Source organism: Petaurus breviceps, unplaced genomic scaffold (assembly GCF_028583685.1).
Source record: "Petaurus breviceps papuanus isolate PSGF00001 unplaced genomic scaffold, PetGlider_PUasm1.0 37, whole genome shotgun sequence".
Classification (NCBI taxonomy): Eukaryota; Metazoa; Chordata; class Mammalia; order Diprotodontia; family Petauridae; genus Petaurus; species Petaurus breviceps.
Genome location: NW_027186296.1, coordinates 96,942,395 through 96,959,242, shown reverse-complemented (window position 1 = coordinate 96,959,242; position 16,848 = coordinate 96,942,395). Strand labels below are relative to the sequence as shown.

Here is a 16,848-nt window from a genome sequence, read left to right as displayed (position 1 = left end):
AACGCTTCCTGTGCAAATGTCTCTGACCAAGGCTAAACCATCAGCAGGACCTGAAGACTAGATCTCAGTTTCTCAAACTTTTCCTACATTGGGCATCTTTGGGGATGTGTAGTTCAGGGACCTGGCAACTTTATGTCCCGGGTTTCACTTACTGTTCTTCAGACTGTGATTGTGTACTTTCCAAAATAGCCTTCCCTCTGTTATTTCCTATTAATCTCGTATATATTATTTTCTACATATGTGTTTGCATGTTGTCTCCTCCAATAGATTGTAAGCTCTCTGAGGGCAGGAACTGTCTTTTGCTTCTTTTTGTGCTTAGCACAGTGCCTGGCACATAGTAGGTCCTTAATAAATCTTTGTTGATTGATTGACTGATAATAATAATACCCAACTACTGGAGAATAATTAGGAGGTGGAGAGGCCAACCTGAAAAGTACAAACTCATTACTAGAAAGTGTTAAAGTACTTAGATGTTCTTCAAACCACTGGCTAATGTGCATGGCCACAGAACTGTCTTGCTTTCATGCATAGATAAGTATTGGTTACTATTAGAAAATCACATGCACACTCAAAAATGGTTTGAAAATTACTCTTTGGCAATGCCCCACTCTCAAACCCAGCACCTTACCTGGACTGGATATTTAAGCATCTCCATCAGTACCCATGGGAACACATACTTGAGGAAACTTGGGATCGGACTCACTTTTTGTGTCTCCATTTTGTTTGCAAGACTGACCTCCCTACCTCTCTGTCCCTTCTCTGATTTCCCAGGGGGCGAGAAGAAGCCTGGGATTTGCCTCAGTTTTGCCCCTCAAAGGCCTTATATTGGATTCACTGCCTCAGTCCCCATGAGATTCAGACTCGTAGCAGCTAAATTTCACTTGGATCTGTCCCTGTTCCAATTACACAATTCTCTTACTTCACAAATCCTTGTTTGATAGATGGTAATAAAAATACCAATAATTTGCATTGATATAGAACTTGGAGTTTACAAAGTATTTTCCCCCAAACCACCCTGTGAATCAGGTAGTACAAGTATCATTCCAATTTTACAGGTGAAGCAATTGAGGTTCAGAAGAGTAACCTGTTGATGTCATCCCCTTCACAGCATCTGATTCTCTGACCTTGCCCTTCTATAGTGCCTTCTTTCTAGGATTGAATCATACAAGATGAGTCCAGGCTCAGCTGAGAATGAATCCCACATTTGTAGGGTCTCAAGGAGTCAATTTTGGCTCCATTTTTCAGTGCTCTTGTTGTTTGCCCTCTCCCCCTCACTCAGAATATTTACCAGCCATCATCTTTCCTTCCAGTATGTTATTGTCATATCCAGGCCTTTCATGTGGTTCCTTTTTCCATGCCATAAGATCTTTAATGGGCGGCACACATAATGTACAGTTAAAACCATGTCCATGGTGCCAGAGGAGCTGGGTTTGTACCTTCAGCTCTGCCAGCCTTGAGGCCCACGGGAAGACACACTACTTTTCTGAGCCTTGGTTTCCCATTCACAAAATGGTAGAAGTAGCATTCTGCTCTGCTCACTGAACAGAATTCTTGTGAGGATCAAAAGAGACACAAGGGCATGAAATGGCTTTGTGTAGATGAAGTGCTAATGACCTTTTAGTTCACCAGGCCTTCACACGACCATGGTGAACTAAAATGTGCATTGGAAGGAGAACAGCATCACTGAATCTCAGGGGGAAGACCAGGGGGAAGTTGGTGGCTTGTAAATCCTGCATCCATTGTCATTCACCAACATATGCAGCCTCTGCTGTTTAGAATACATCCCAACTACTCGCAATTGGTCGAGATGAGACTGGCACAGGATTAGTACAGGGTTAGGGAGGTCACCGTTCTTTGGTTCCAAATCCCTTGAATGTCAAAGAAAGTCTATCAAGGCTGGAGCAAACTCCCCCAGACCCCATAAAGAGTGGCATCATAAGAAGTTAGGGATCATTGTAATCTAATGTTCTCATTTTATAGATGAGGAAACAGAAGCTTATCAATGTAAAGTGACTTGTCCAAGGTCATGCAGGAACTAAGGTGCAGAGCTGAACTTAAATGTTTCTGTTCTAAATAGGATGCTTTTCCCACTACCGGGCTCCTCTCCTACTTAGCTTAATCACATAGAGAGGGCTAGAAAGAGAACAGGGAGTCAGGAAGAAAGTGACCAGTCCCATCATCCATCTTATAAACAAACAGTTAGGCAACACATTGGGACAGAATAAGTCCTCCTTGGAATCTGGTCTTGAAAACTATTTCTATTGAACTCGTGTTATTTGTGCTGATGAGACTTCGGCAGAAGCTGCTGACAAATGTTCTCAAGAGTTTGTATGAACTCCAAACAACAGGGCTTAGAATAGCTCATTCAAAAAAAGAGCAATTAGTCATACCGAAATTAGTCATTTTGGTGCAGTAATTAGTATTCTGGCTTATGATTTATTTTTAATTTTCATCTGAGCCTCAGTTTCTCCATTTGTAAAATGAAGGGCTTGGATTGGTCTATCTCTGAAGCCCCTTCCAGCTCTGACAGTCCACGTTCTAAAGGTGTACCTCACATCTGGTATATGCCCTGAGGTCTACAAAGCATTTTTCTCACCACAGTCTCAGGAAGTGGGCATTCAAACACTTTCACCCCTATTTTGCTTATATTGTAAGCTTTTTTTTTTTAGAGCCTGACCTTTATTTTCATTGATGCAAGGAACACTCAGTGAAGAAAGGCACCTACTCCACAGAAATTTTAGAGAATGGTCAAGGGCATTGAGAGGCTAAGTGTTTTGCCCAGGGTCATACAGTCTTATTATGTTGGGCTCTGAAAGAACTTGAACTCTGAACCAGGTCTTCCTCACTCTGAATTCAGCTTTCTAACCACTATATTAAGCTGACTCAACCCATTTTATTGATGAGGAAACTGAGGGCACATCATTAATAAGCTTTAGAGCCCAAACTGGAACCCAGATCTTCTGATTAGTGGCCTTTTTCACTGCAGCTCCTAGTTATATCTGCCTCCATCTCTAACTCCCTAGCTTTGCTTTCCAACTAGAATATTCTTTTGTTCTAAGGTCTGACATTCTCCTCTATCTCTGGAGTTAAAGGACCTGGGTTCAAGTCCTACCTCAGAGATACTACTGGTGTGTCCTTGGGCAAGTCAGTTAACACTCCTAGACTTCATTTCTTATTCATGAAATGAAGGGTTTGGACTAGATGATTCTGAAGTTCCCTCTGCCTCTAGACTTACGACGCCATGATTCTTTTTTTAAAATGTTGTCTTTGGGTGAGGAGAACTGGCCCCAACCCAAGCCTGGCTTTGCTGCTTAGTAGCCAGATCACCTTAAGCACTAACTTTTATTTGTAAAATGGGGATAATAATACTTACGCTAACCACTTCACTGGGTTTTTATAAGGAAAACACTTTATAAACCAGCTTAGTGCTACAGAAATGGTAGATCTTTTAAAAGTCCCAACATTGCAGGGAGAGTGGGAGAAAGTCAACTGTGATCAGATGTCATCTTAGAAACTGTATTTTCCAAGTCCCTTTAGAAGCTGCTTGTTTGGAACTCAGAACTGCATTTTCCCAACAAAACAATGTACTCAGAATAGTAGGTAAATTTATCTTCATGCATAACTGGGAAATGTGCTTCGAGTCCCAGTGCCCATGCTAGCCTCATGTTTGTTGAGTTGAATTGAACTGAATTTGCCTTTGTTGCTTGGTCCAACCCTGGAGGGACACCAGGAAAGATGAGAAGAAAACAGGTGATGGGAAAAGTCCAATAGTGTGTCTCAGAAACCTGATGTCCAACATATGACTGCAACACAATACAACAAATATTTATTATAATACAATGCAAAAAATACTTACCAAGGGCCTATTACCTACAGAATGTTGTGCTAGGAGATACCAAACTTAGATAAAATAGGACTCTGCCCTCAAGGAGCTTATAATGTGTGGTGTGGAATCACACAACAATGTGAACAGTTGTAATACAAGTTTTGTTTTGTTTTGACAATCCATGATTTCATTAGTATAGGGAAATCCCAACACAGAAATTCCCTTCACTGATGCAGGTGATCAGCAATTCCTTTATAACGTGATCTATGAGAGTTGTTTGGGGATACTGAAGATTTAAGTGTTTTACCTATGAATCCACAGAATTACATGCAATACTCCAGAAGTGATTTAAAGAGTTATGCAAGTGATTTAATCATTTATTCCACAAGTGATTTAACAAGTTATAAAACAGCATGCCATATGAGAGTGTTTGTGCTATAGGAGAAATCAGGGAAGTCTCCTTGGAAGGATGGATGGCAATTTTTAAATTTCTTCTTTTAAAGAGGCAAAGTGGTGGTAGGTAGAGATCTGGGTTCAAATTCCATTTCTGACACTTAATAGCAGTGACTCTTGACAAGTCACTTAACAAAATGACAAGAATTTTAGAGTATGGGGGGGTCTGTTAATTCTAGTGTGACCCTGGGTAAGTCTTTTCTAGGCCTTTGTTAGCTTTTCTGTAAAATGAGGACATTGGATAGGATGAGTTCTAAGATGCTTTCCAGTTCTAAATCTATCTTACGAGCTTTGAGGAGCTTGAGACAACCCCCTATGATTTATCTATCAAGTCATTGATGAGTGGTAATTGGGAGTTCCTCACAATGACAAAATCACAGAGCCTTTTATAGACTCTTCCTTTAATGGATAAATAAACATTTAACAGGTAATGTGAGGGAGAGAAGGCATTCCAGGCATATAAAACAGATGAGTAAAGGTTCATGGTCTGGTTCATTTCCATTTGTATTTGAGCATAAAAAGTGTGGAGAGGGGTAATATGGGATAAGACTGTAAACATAGGGTGGTGCCTAGTTTGGAGGGTCTTAATTGCTAGTGATTGAATCCTTATAGGCCAACCTATTGATAATAAAAATAATAGTTAACACTTATATAGTGCTTTAAGGTTTACAAAGTGCTTTGCAGATATTATCTCATTTGAGCTTCACAACAATTTGGTCACATAGGTACAAGAGAGTTTATTATCCCTTCAGAAAACTGAGGTTCAAGTAAGATAAAGGATTTTGCCATAGTCATACAACTAGTGTGAGAGAAAGGACTTGACCCTAGGTCGTTAGGACTTTGAGCCCAGGACTTTATCCACTATAGTAAGAGTTCTCAGACTTTTTGGTCTCAAAATGTCCCTTCACACTTTTAAAAATTATTGAGGCCCCAAATGAGTATTTGGTTATGTGGGTTATATCTATCTATATTTACCATAATAGAAATTGAAATGGATAAAGTTTAAAAATATTTATTAGCTCATTAAAAATAACAATAATAGGGGTGGCTAGGTGGCGCAGTGAATAGAGCACTGGCCTTGGAGTCAGGACCTGAGGTCAAATATGGCCTCAAACACTTAACACTTATTAGCCGTGTGACCTTGGGCAAGTCACTTACCACCGATTGCCCTGCCTTCCCCCCAGCAAAAAAAAAAATGACAATAATAAACCCACTACATGTTAACATATATTTTAAATGAAAAATAAATATTTTCCAAAACAAAAAAAAAATTAGGGAGAAGAATGGAATTGTTTTACATATTTTTGCAAATCTCTTTAATATCTGGTTTAATAGAAGGCAGAAGGATTCGCATATCTTCTGCATTCAATTTGTTGAGATTATTGCTTTGGTTGAAGAAAATCCAGTCTCATACAGATAGGCACATAAGAATATCTTCCTTTGAAAAGGGAGGAGTATTTTAATAGGTAAATAATGTTAATATTAGTATGAAAATAATTTTGATCTTGTGGACCCTCTGAAAGAGTCTTTGGGACCTCTATGGACCATACTTTGAGAATCATTGCACTATACCATACTGCCTCCATGTTTGATCTGGGAAATTTCAGCAGTATCTGTCCACATCTTGTGAGCAGTGAGAATGGGGATCTGCCTTTTCTCCTTTTCTTCCATTTCCCAGTTAATAGAAGAGACACCCCTAGCCCCACAGCCTGTCATAGGGCTATGTCCTTGCAGTCATAGGTTCCTGACCAGAAGCATCTTAAAAGAGAGTGTGGTTCAGCTCCCCTTATAGGGGAGAAGAGAGCTGTCCAAGGTCATACAGCTAATAATTAAAGGACCTTAGATTTGAACCAGGTCGTCTTTTTCAAGATCCACTGTTCCTTCACCTGTTGTTATACAATGAGTAGGCAGATGGTGAGCACAATGACTTGATTAGAGTAGATGGTGCATGCTGGGATATAGGGGGTAATAATTGTGGGATTTGATTAAAGAAGTTATTGAAAGCTCAGTTCTCTTCTCTAGACTTACTGGCCAAAATTCACTTATAATTTCGTGGCCTATGCGGTCTCCAAGGGATTTTAGGTTTTCTACAGTTCGTATGATCAGAGTTCCAGAGTTCCAAGGGGCCTTAGAGGTCATCTAGTTCAATTTCTTCATTTTGTAGCTAAAGAGACTAGCCCTTCACAATCTGGCCCCACTCTTGCCTTTCCAGCCTTCTTACACCTTGTTCCCCAACACTCTTAAATCCAATGACACAGGATTTCTGGCTGTTTGCGAACAGGACAATCGACTGGATGGTGTGAAGGCCAGTCACAAAATGGAGTTGTTTGGAGTGGGAATCAAGAGAACGATTAGAATCTACCTCAAGAACACTGACTCCATCTTGCGCTGCCACATGTAATCCCCCCCCCCCCAACTTGTTGTTTTTCTGCAAATCATCCGTGGGAAATCAGATGGTATAAGCCATCTATTGTTTCATAAGTGCAGGTGGATGCAATTAATTAGCATCTCTCAATTCTGGGAAAAGACCCTGAAACCTACTTGTTCCCTTCCCAACTTGACTGAAACTCACTCACCCCCCTTCTCAACTTGGAAAATCCATAATCTTTCCTCCAATTAGAAATCAGATCACCTAATTTTGTATCCTGGTTTGTATCCTGGTTGTTTTCTTATAATTAATTGGTTTCATTTGATTAATTATTTTAATACATAAAAATATGTTTCACTCTCTTTTCAGAGTCTTTGGACTGGCTGGGGAGTCCACTGACCCATTTATTATGCCTGTTTTGCTAATAAATCATACTGTTTGGATTACTTCCTCTGTTATTATTAATTAACCACCACACATGCCATCTCATCTCACAGGCATTCTCTCTGGCTGTTCTCCATGCCTAGAACATTCTCCCTCCTCTCCTCTGACTACTGAATTTCCTTGTCTTCCTTTGAGTCCCAACTAAAACCACACCTTCTAGAGGAAATCTGTTCTAACCCCTCTTAATTCCAGTGCCTTCCCTCTGTTAATTAAATCCTACTTATCTGATATATAGCTTGCTTTGTATAGATTTCTTTTGTGTGTTGTCTCTCCCATTAGATCATAAGCTCCTTAAGGGCAGAGACTGTATTTTGCCTTTTTTTTTTTTTGTATCCCCAGTGTGTAGCACAGTGCCTGGCACAAAGCAGGCATTTAATAAATGTTTATTGATGGATTGACTTATTCAAGTTTAGGCAGGTGGAACATATTCATTTTACTGATTTTTTCTCTTCATCCTTTTCTTACTTTACAAAGTTTTTGAGCTAAATCTTATTGATCTTTTTAAAGTGTCTTCAAAAATTTCCCCAGCATTCTTCCCCACTCTCTCCCAGAGAACTATCCCAAATTAAATCTTTAAAGAAAAAAAAGAAGAGAAAAATCAGCAAAATTGATCAATACGTTGAAAAAGTCCCCAAATATGGTAATATACCACATCTGTGGTTCTTTAACCTCAACGAAAGATTGGGTCTGTTTTCTCATATCTCTTCTTTAGAGCCATACTCTTTTCCCCCTTTCATTTGTTACATTCACTTTTGTTTATTTTGTGGATATTCTTTCCATTTATATTGTGGTCATTGTATCTAAAGTTTTCTTGATTCCATTTACTTCGGATCAGTTCATGTAAGTCTATGCTACTCTGTATTCATCATACTTATAATTTGTTACAACACAGTAATATTTCATTTCATTCATATACCATAATTTGTTTAGTCATTCCCCAAGCAATGAGTATCTACTTTGATTCCAATTCTTTGTTATCACAAAAAGTGTTGCTGTAAACATTTTGATCTATATGGGAACTTTCTTCTATCCATGGTCTCCCTTGACTATAAGATTAGTAGTGGAATTTCTAGGTCCCACTAGAGTATGGACATTTTAAAGTTACTTTATTTGTACAATTCCAAATTGCTTTCCAAAATGATTGTACCACTTCATAGCTCCACCAATAATGCATTAGTGTGCTTGTCTGCCCAGAACCCCTTCAACATCAATTATTTCCATCATTTGTCATATCTACCAATTTTTAGGATATTAGGTAAAATTTTGGGGTTGTTTTAATTTGCAATTCTCCTATGATTAGTGATTTTTGGAACCTTCTTTCATATGGCTGTTAATAGTTAAAATTTTTCTTTTGAGAACTGTTTGTTCATATCCTGTGACCATTTGTCTACTGGAGAATGACTTTTGTTCTTAACTATTAATTATCAGTTAGTTGTTTATGTAGCTTGACACCAAATCCTTATCAGAAAAAAAATTGGATGCAAAGTTTTTTTTTCCCTCATTCAACTGCTTCTTAGGGCATTAATTTTGCTTGTGAGAAGCTTTTTGGTTTCATATACTCAGAGCTATCTATTTTATCTTTTGTAATTGCCTTAATACCTTCTTTGGTTAGGAATATATTGCCTACCCAAAGCAGTGTAAAGTATGTGATCTGCTTTTTGTCTATTTGTTTTTTTTAAATGATATAGATTTTAATATTAAGACTGCATACCAATTTAATATGTATTATGGAATATAGTGTTGGTCTAGGCCTAAGTTCTGCCAGGCCTTGTCCCAATTTTCCCAGTAGTTTTGTTTTTAATCAAAAAGGGAGTACTTTCCTAGCTAATTTCTATTTTCTGGTTTATCGAACATTTTTCATATGTAAATTATGTTTCAGGTGGGACTAGACCTGGTCTAAGTCCTTTATGACCTTGGAGGTTACTTTAACACCCAGATTTTATGATGGTTTGTGGGCCATCATTCATGACCTATGCAATTTGAAGCTGCATGAAGAAATCTGTATGCCCTTCACCTTCCCTAGCAAAGGCCAAAATGTTAAAAGTCACACCAATGTGTCCCAAATTAAAAATAGAACAGAAACTCAAAGAGGACATATTCAGTTGTTCATGTGACTCCTGAAGCCCACTCAGGAGCTATGCAGTAAGGAGGGAGACATAAGTACAAAGATTACCTGGACAGAATTCATCATTAGTAGGCAAGATTTCTTGGGGGCACCTGATTGCCAAGAGACCTGATGGTTCTCCTAAAATCCAGGGACACCAAACTCTTGATTCTTCTTTTTCTGCCTGCCAAGGGAGGTTGACTTAGCCCCAACCCAAGATTGATGTGCCTCCAAAGGAAACTGTCCAAGAGGTGTACTCATTCTGTTGGTTTAGTCATGTGCTAGAAGAGTCTTGGCACTGGTGGAACATCTGGCCATTGTTTCTGATTGTTCCTTGTCTATTCTGTTCCATTGATCTATTTTTTAAACCAATACCAAATGATTTTGATGATTACTGCTTGAGATCTGGTAGTACTATTTCTTTTTCATCCCAATTTCCTCTTTTCCTTTGGTATTCTAGATTTTTTCCCCAAATTTTGTTATTTTATCAAATTCTTCCTTTGATAATTTGATTGATATAACATTAAAACCATAAATTAACTTTAGTAGTATTATCATTTTTATTATATTGGCACAGTCTAGCCATGAGCAATGAATATTTCTTTAACTATATAAATTGTTCTTAATTTCTTTATGGAACATTTTGTAATTGAATTTATATAAACATTTTGTATGTTTTACATTATACACTTAAAGTATCATAGATACAAATTATAGGGATACAGATTATGGCTTTATATAAAGAACTTCTTAATATAGCCAAAGTTTTTTAATTATTAAATGAACTGTCTGAAGAGGTAGAGAATTCCTTCTTACTGCAGATGTTCAATGGAGTTTAGATGACTAATCATTAGGGATTTTTCATATGTAAGTTGTGCTTCAGGTAAGACTAGATCTAGTCTTTTATGACCTTGGAGGTTACTTAACACCCAGATTTTATGATTCTGATTCTATTCATCTTTGTATCTCCTAGAATATAAGCTCCCTAAGGGCAGGGATTCTTTTTATCTTGGTCTTTGTCTATCTAGCACCAAGCACAGTGTATTTGCTATGGCAGGTACTTAATAAATGCCTTTCAATACTAAGCACAGACCTTTGTGGAAGCCAGATAGTTGACCAATGTTGAATGAAGAAGTTAGAGAATAAAGGTTTAAACCTTGTCAAGTGCAGTGACCAATGCCAACTATCAAGTATAAATAATGATTAGTAGCTGCAGGTGTCTCCATGCAGAACCTACATGCAGATGATGTATAAGCCTATACAGAATGCCTAGGACAAAAATGCATGAAATTTCATGTTTTTTTTAAATTAAGGAATTTATTTTTCTAAAAAACAAAACAAAACAGTGGTTTGATCTAGATACAGCAGCACTGTGACGTTATTAGAATGTACAGAGAATTAGGGCAGCCAGGGAACACAAAAACCACTATCTCCAGAATAACCTCAGAAACAGCACTAGTTTTATCAAACAGTGTGAAAATCTTCCAGAAAAAAAAGGAGAGAGAGAAATCTTAAGATGCTGGAATGATGGTTATTCTTATTATTATCATTATTATTAAAACAAGATCAAAAGTCATGAACTACTAACCAAGAACATTTGTTTTGGAGTGCTTACAAAAATGACTTTCCAACTGACTCATAATAGTCACATCTAAATCCTTTGGAAAAGCCCTTTCCCTCTTGGAGAGAACACGACATTTCCAAATATGTACATATCTTGACCACAGTAGAGCAGGTTTTGAAAATCAAACTGGAAATATGTCCTTGGGTATGAGTGTGAATCTTTAATGTTGGTGTTTAAATGGGGAAGGCTGACTGGTTGTTTAAGCAGGTGAAGATACTTATGAGAGATGTTGCGGACCATCATTCATGACCTATATGATGTGAAACTGAACGAAGAAATCTGTATGCCCTTCACCTTCCTGAGCAAAGGCCAAAATGTTAAAAGTCACACCAGTGTGTCTCATATTAAAAATAGAACAGCAACTCAAAGAGGACACATTCAGTTGTTCATGTGACTCCAGAAGCCCACTCAGGAGCTATGCAGTAAGGAGGGAGGCGTAAGTACAAAGATTACCTGGATAGGATATACTATGTATTCATCATTAGGGGGTGGAGTTTTCTTGGGGGCACCTGATTGCCAAGAGACCTGATGGTTCTCCTAAAATCCAGGGACACCAAGCTCTTAATTCTTCTTGTTCTGCTTGCCAAGGGAGGTTGACTTGGCCCCAACCCAAGACTGAAGTGCCTCCAAAGGAAACTGCCCAAGAGGTGTGCTCATTCTGTTGGTTTAGTCATGTGCTAGAAGAGTCTTGGCATTGGTAGAACATCTGGCCAACAGCCGGCAAAGGAAAAGACTTGAAATGATGTGACTTCTTCAGGAAAAGGGGGATGGGAATGGAAGAGGAGTTTCAGCACTGTGGATGTTCCTTGATAATCATTCAAGCAAGGCATAGGAATTTCTGGTCTCTTAGAAGACTGTCTTGTCTTCACAGGAAGGCACTCAAGACAATCTGTATCCCAAATGGAATTTTAAGGATCTGAGGGCAAATTCTGCTCCCAAGCAGCATCCACTGAAGCCAGTGGAGTCAGTCATGTGCATGTATCTGGAACCCAAGGCAAAATCTGTCCCTGAATCATTACCCTGTAAAGCGATGATGTAATTTAATCAAGCTACTGACCACTCTAGTTTAAGCAGTAGTAGAACTAACCCCGCCAGAAAACAAACCAAAACAAAACCAAGGATGACTATGTTCCCATTGGCAAAGAACAACGCACCTTAGAAGGAAGGTGCATATTCTTGTGGCTGTTCAACATGCAGTGGAAGATGGTGTGGAGTCAAGGGGGCAGCTATGGAAATCTGTGCAGAATTCTGAAACTATATTATCCAATGAGATAATATTGATAAAGCGCTTAGCACAGTGCTTTGCACACAGTAGGTGCTTAATAGATTTATTCTCTTGTTTTAAGTATTTTTCTTTGATCATTGATAACAAAGAGGAAGAATGTTTCTGTCTACTATGGAAACTGCCTCCTAGGATATCAGCTCCCTGAGAAGTGTGTGTGTGTGTGTGTGTGTGTGTGTCTGTGTTTGTGTGTGTGTGTGTGTGTGTGTGTGTGTGTGCAGGGGGATTCTGTCTCCTCGGTATCTTGGGTGGTCCCCAGAACCACAGAGGGCACTCAATAATGGATCATGTGAGTTCAGGGACAACCACTGTCTTACTGAAGACAGAAGTAGACAAAGAGAACACGTTTCTGTACAACTCAGGGCCCATTCCTTGGGTCTCACCTCAAAGGCACTATGTCAATTGACTAATTGTGCACAAAACCACATCCTTAAAGAGAAATTCTTCCTCATAGAGTTCAATTTTCTTTTTAAACCTCAGATCATCCAAAGATGTCTGCACAAATAACTACTTTTTTTGGTCTTAAAACAGATGTAGAAGATGAAACTTGGGGGGAAGGACTTTCTGATGATTGACTTAAGAGGTTGGGGATATGGATGGACAGTCTCTTGGACTTTGCTTTAATGAGGTGCTCTCTTGTAACAGCTGGGCACTGGCCTTTTGGCTCAAATGATATGGGGGGGGGGCTTAGCAGCAAAGTAACCTCAGCTGCAACTCTGATGAATATTTATGGCAGTTATAAAGAGAGAAGGCTAGCCTCAAGTCTTTCTAGGAATCAATGTTGAGACCTGTGCTTTTGATATAGTACAAGTAAACCAAGGACTATAAAAAAAAACAGTAGGACCCCTATTTAAAGTTTTCTTGAATGTTCCTCAGGGGATTTAAAATCAGTATGGTATTTTGACACTGAAACAACTATTACCATCTTCTTAAAGCATGAACATTTTCTCCCAATACTAACTCATATATAGAGTTTTGAATCTCAACAGACTGGATAGAGAGAAGCCATTAATGTCAGATGGTCTTTTGGGTTCATGGCTTTTAAAGAATGATCTTCCATTCTTTCACTGACAGGGAAGATCAGCAAGGTTGTGGGACTTGATACTGCTATCCAAAGGTATTTCCATTTCCTTGGCAAAATGGCAAAGGAGGATGGTCATATTTACCTCCAATCCAACCCAAGGAAATTGGTTGGCCAATTAGTCCAAGAACTGGTCCAGGAAATTAACACTACAAATTAAAAGCATGTGAGGGAAATTAAAACATTTCTTTTCTCCCATTTATTTGTAGAACCACCTCAAAATTATACAGCCCAATTTTCTACCTCCTTTTCTAGCATATGGGTACTTCCCGAAAGGCACATAACCAAAGTTTAGGATCTAAGGATGGGGTTCTACCATTTGCTAGTCGTGTGTTTGGGGCAAATAACTTTTCATCTCTGGGCCTCAATTTCCCCATATATAAAATGAAGGGGCTGAATATCTAAAGTCCCTTATAATTCAAACATTCTATGATTATGAAATTAGGTTGTGAATTTAACTCTCACACAATATTCTCCCTGAAAACTCATCCCATTATTATTTAATTCACCCAAGTAAAGTAAGCTCTGAGTGGTCTCCTCCACAAACATTGGCAATCCACTAAATGATAGCCCAGACGTGCAGAAGGCCATGTGAAATGATGGCAGCAAATCCTGGCATGCCTTGAGAGGAGTCAGGTTAATCCACTGCTCACCTTACTGAGGTGGGAGCCCTTGGGGTGCTAGTGTGAGAGTAGGACAATTTGTTCAATGTCTCTTTGTTAGACGGGAGACTGGGGAACCCAGTGTTAGGGATGAAACTGTATACATGGAAGTACGACCCTAGACAAGTTACTTAACATTTCTAGACCTCAGTTTCCTCATCTGTTAAATGAGGGGGTAGGACAAGATGACCTTTGAAGTTGCTTCCAATTTTATCTATCATCTTCTGATCCTTTGACACTGAAACTGTCTCCAGAAATCTTTTACCCATTTTGGTTCTGTTGATCCTGACTCTGGTTACCACCTACATTTCTAATTTGTATTTTCAGATTCTTGGAAGGGCCTTCTTTGTTTCCAACCTCTGATCTGACCTTGGAAGGGTGGCTGTCACCCTTACCTATTTTCTCAAGTCAGAACTGTCTTTGACCTCTCAAGTGCCACCATTTTGGTCACTGGTTCTCTCCATGGGTCAGCCACCTTCGGACCAGAGAAACCAGGGAAATACACCCCTGCCTGATCTTTCGCTATTTACCAACCTACGCATATGCTGGGCTCTGTAACTAGAGACCCCTTCACTCACTATTAATATAGGAATCAGGAGGAATTTGCATAAGAGGCCCAATTTAATCTTTTTCTGTTCTGTTCTACTATGTTCCTTCTCTCTAGGAAGCCTCAGAAGGAATCTCTGTTACATGCAGAGGTACCAAAAAGTCTCAGGAAATCTTCCTTCTCATTTTTATTATTCTCAATCAAACATTAGAGCTGATATACACTTTTCTTATGTCTAGATTCCTTTTTGTTTGTAACAGTTTAAGACACTTGGGATTTCCTTTAATTTTCATTATTCTTACATTTCCCTCTTAAAACAAACAAACAAACAAACAACTTTAGGGAAATGTATGGAAACAAGAAGTCAGGACACACTAGGTAGGAAGGACAATATCCTCTGCCCAGGGACCAATGGCCCAAAGTGTTCTATACCCTGACCATACTTCCTCTCCCTGAAGACTATTTCTGATGTGAAAAAGGGAATGGAGAATGGAAAACAGGACCCCAAATCACACCACAAATATTTTGATGATCTATGAAAAAAAAACAAACACCTGGCGCTAAACTCAATGGTGTCAGCAGGTCCTAGCTTCATATGGAGGAAATTCTCAAATAGGGTTAAGTCACAAGTGTGCCCTTTTTTTCTTTTCCTTTTTTTTCAGCATTTAATACAAGATGTTACAAACTAACAGAGAAATTGTATGCAGTGTTGCTATAAATCAAATATACAAAGGAATATAAGTTAGTTAGGAATAAATTGTGCCATCAAATGCATGTATGGAAATATAATCCATTAACTAATGTGAAACTGGAGTAATTCTCTGCAGTTAATAAAAACAACAATTTTTCAATTGAGGCTCTGGAAGTCTTGAGTCACATTTTTAAAATCCCACCCCCCTTCCCTCCCTTTTCCCCTCAATGTCTTAAAACACATGGCTTTACAACGACTGCACAGAAAATATACACCCTCAAAGTCTGACTTTCATTTAAATACAAATATACAAAATGTAAACTGAGACAGAGAAATTTACAAAACTTTTCTTTAAAAATAATAAGGACAAAATTCAGTTCTAGGTATGATGCTATTTAAATACGTGCAAGTTGTCTTATCTGTTGAATTTCTATTGCAATGTTCTACAGAGACCCAGTGCCATCACACCAGATGTCCAAGGGCTGCCTCCGGAAAAACAGACCTGAGTGGGATTTTCTTCAGGAAAATTGGAGGCTCCACTTCTAAGGTTTGGACAGGGCCTCTTTCTGGTTTTCGGAGAGGCGGAAGCACTGGCCTGACTCAGTTGATGGTGGTACCAGGCGCTTGTTGGCAGGAGCTCTGTTTCTAAAGTGGAAGGACTAGGGTGTGGCCCCATTTAAAACTCCCAGATTTGAGCTGAAACTAGCTGCTTCCAGTAGAGTTTGAACGGACATGGTTGGAGTTGATGTGATGGTTAAAATTCGCCTTGGAATTAGTAGTACTCTTGGAGTTATTCTGGTGCTGGAAGAGAGAAAAACCATTAGACCTACTACAATGACATAGAGACAGACATCTCATAACCTAAGCAAACATTTAAAAGGAAACATCCCCAACTCTCTGTAAGGCAGGACCCCTTGTGTAGTATTTAAGCTTGGGGAAAGAAATGAAGACAGGTGCAGACCGGGGTCATCTCCCTGTCTCTGCCCATTTCTTACTCTCCATGGTTTTATTTTATTTTAAATTTTTATTCATTTTATTTTTAATTTATGGAACAAAACAAGCATTTCCATAACACAGTATAATAAAAAAGATGATTGTACATGAAACTGCAAATCTATTATGTACAACTTGCTATTCCTTTTAAATATATATCTATCATGTAGATTTCTTTTTTTCTTCCCTTCCCTTACCCTCGCCCTGACTCCCTGCCACAGTAGAGATGGCTACCATCAGACACAAATATATATACATATATATACACACACATACAAACACATATATGTATATATATGTAAAATCATTCTATACATTTATTTATCAGTTCTTTCTTTAGATGCAGATAGTATCTTCCTTCATATGTCCTTTATGGTTAATTGGGGTATTTATAATAGTCAAAATGACTTATTTGCTCAAAGTTGTTCTTAAAATAATATTGCTATTATTGTATACAACATCCTCTTGGTTCTGCTCATTTTGCTCTTTGTTATCTCGTGCAAATCTATCCATGCTTTTCTAAGACCATGTGCTTTCTCTGTGCACACTAAGCTTACAGTAATAATTAATTCTAACTCAAGTAAGCATTGCTTATCAGTGCAATGTCTTATGGAGCTTTATGGTATCATGATAAACTTTTTAAAGTTGTACTTGTTGCATTCACAGCCTGATCCCTGTGACATATAGATTGTTCTTTTTAGGGCTCAGTGAGCTTCAGGATCTCCCAGTTTTGCAGGGGATGCTTGGGCAGTGACAACATTTCTAATCTCCAG

General features: G+C 38.6%; 1 protein-coding gene across 2 annotated transcripts in view; it reads right to left on the bottom strand.

Moving 5' to 3' along the window:
• Positions 1–10,492: 10,492 nt before the first annotated feature.
• The window catches only part of GRK5 (G protein-coupled receptor kinase 5), a 314,774-nt gene continuing 308,418 nt past the window's right edge, over positions 10,493–16,848 (bottom strand). For both annotated transcript variants that reach the window (XM_069099074.1, XM_069099075.1), the window contains one exon: positions 10,493–15,883. In XM_069099074.1, the coding sequence (XP_068955175.1) occupies positions 15,785–15,883 (99 nt within the window). In that variant the 3' untranslated portion in view covers positions 10,493–15,784. The remainder of the gene's footprint in view (positions 15,884–16,848) is intronic.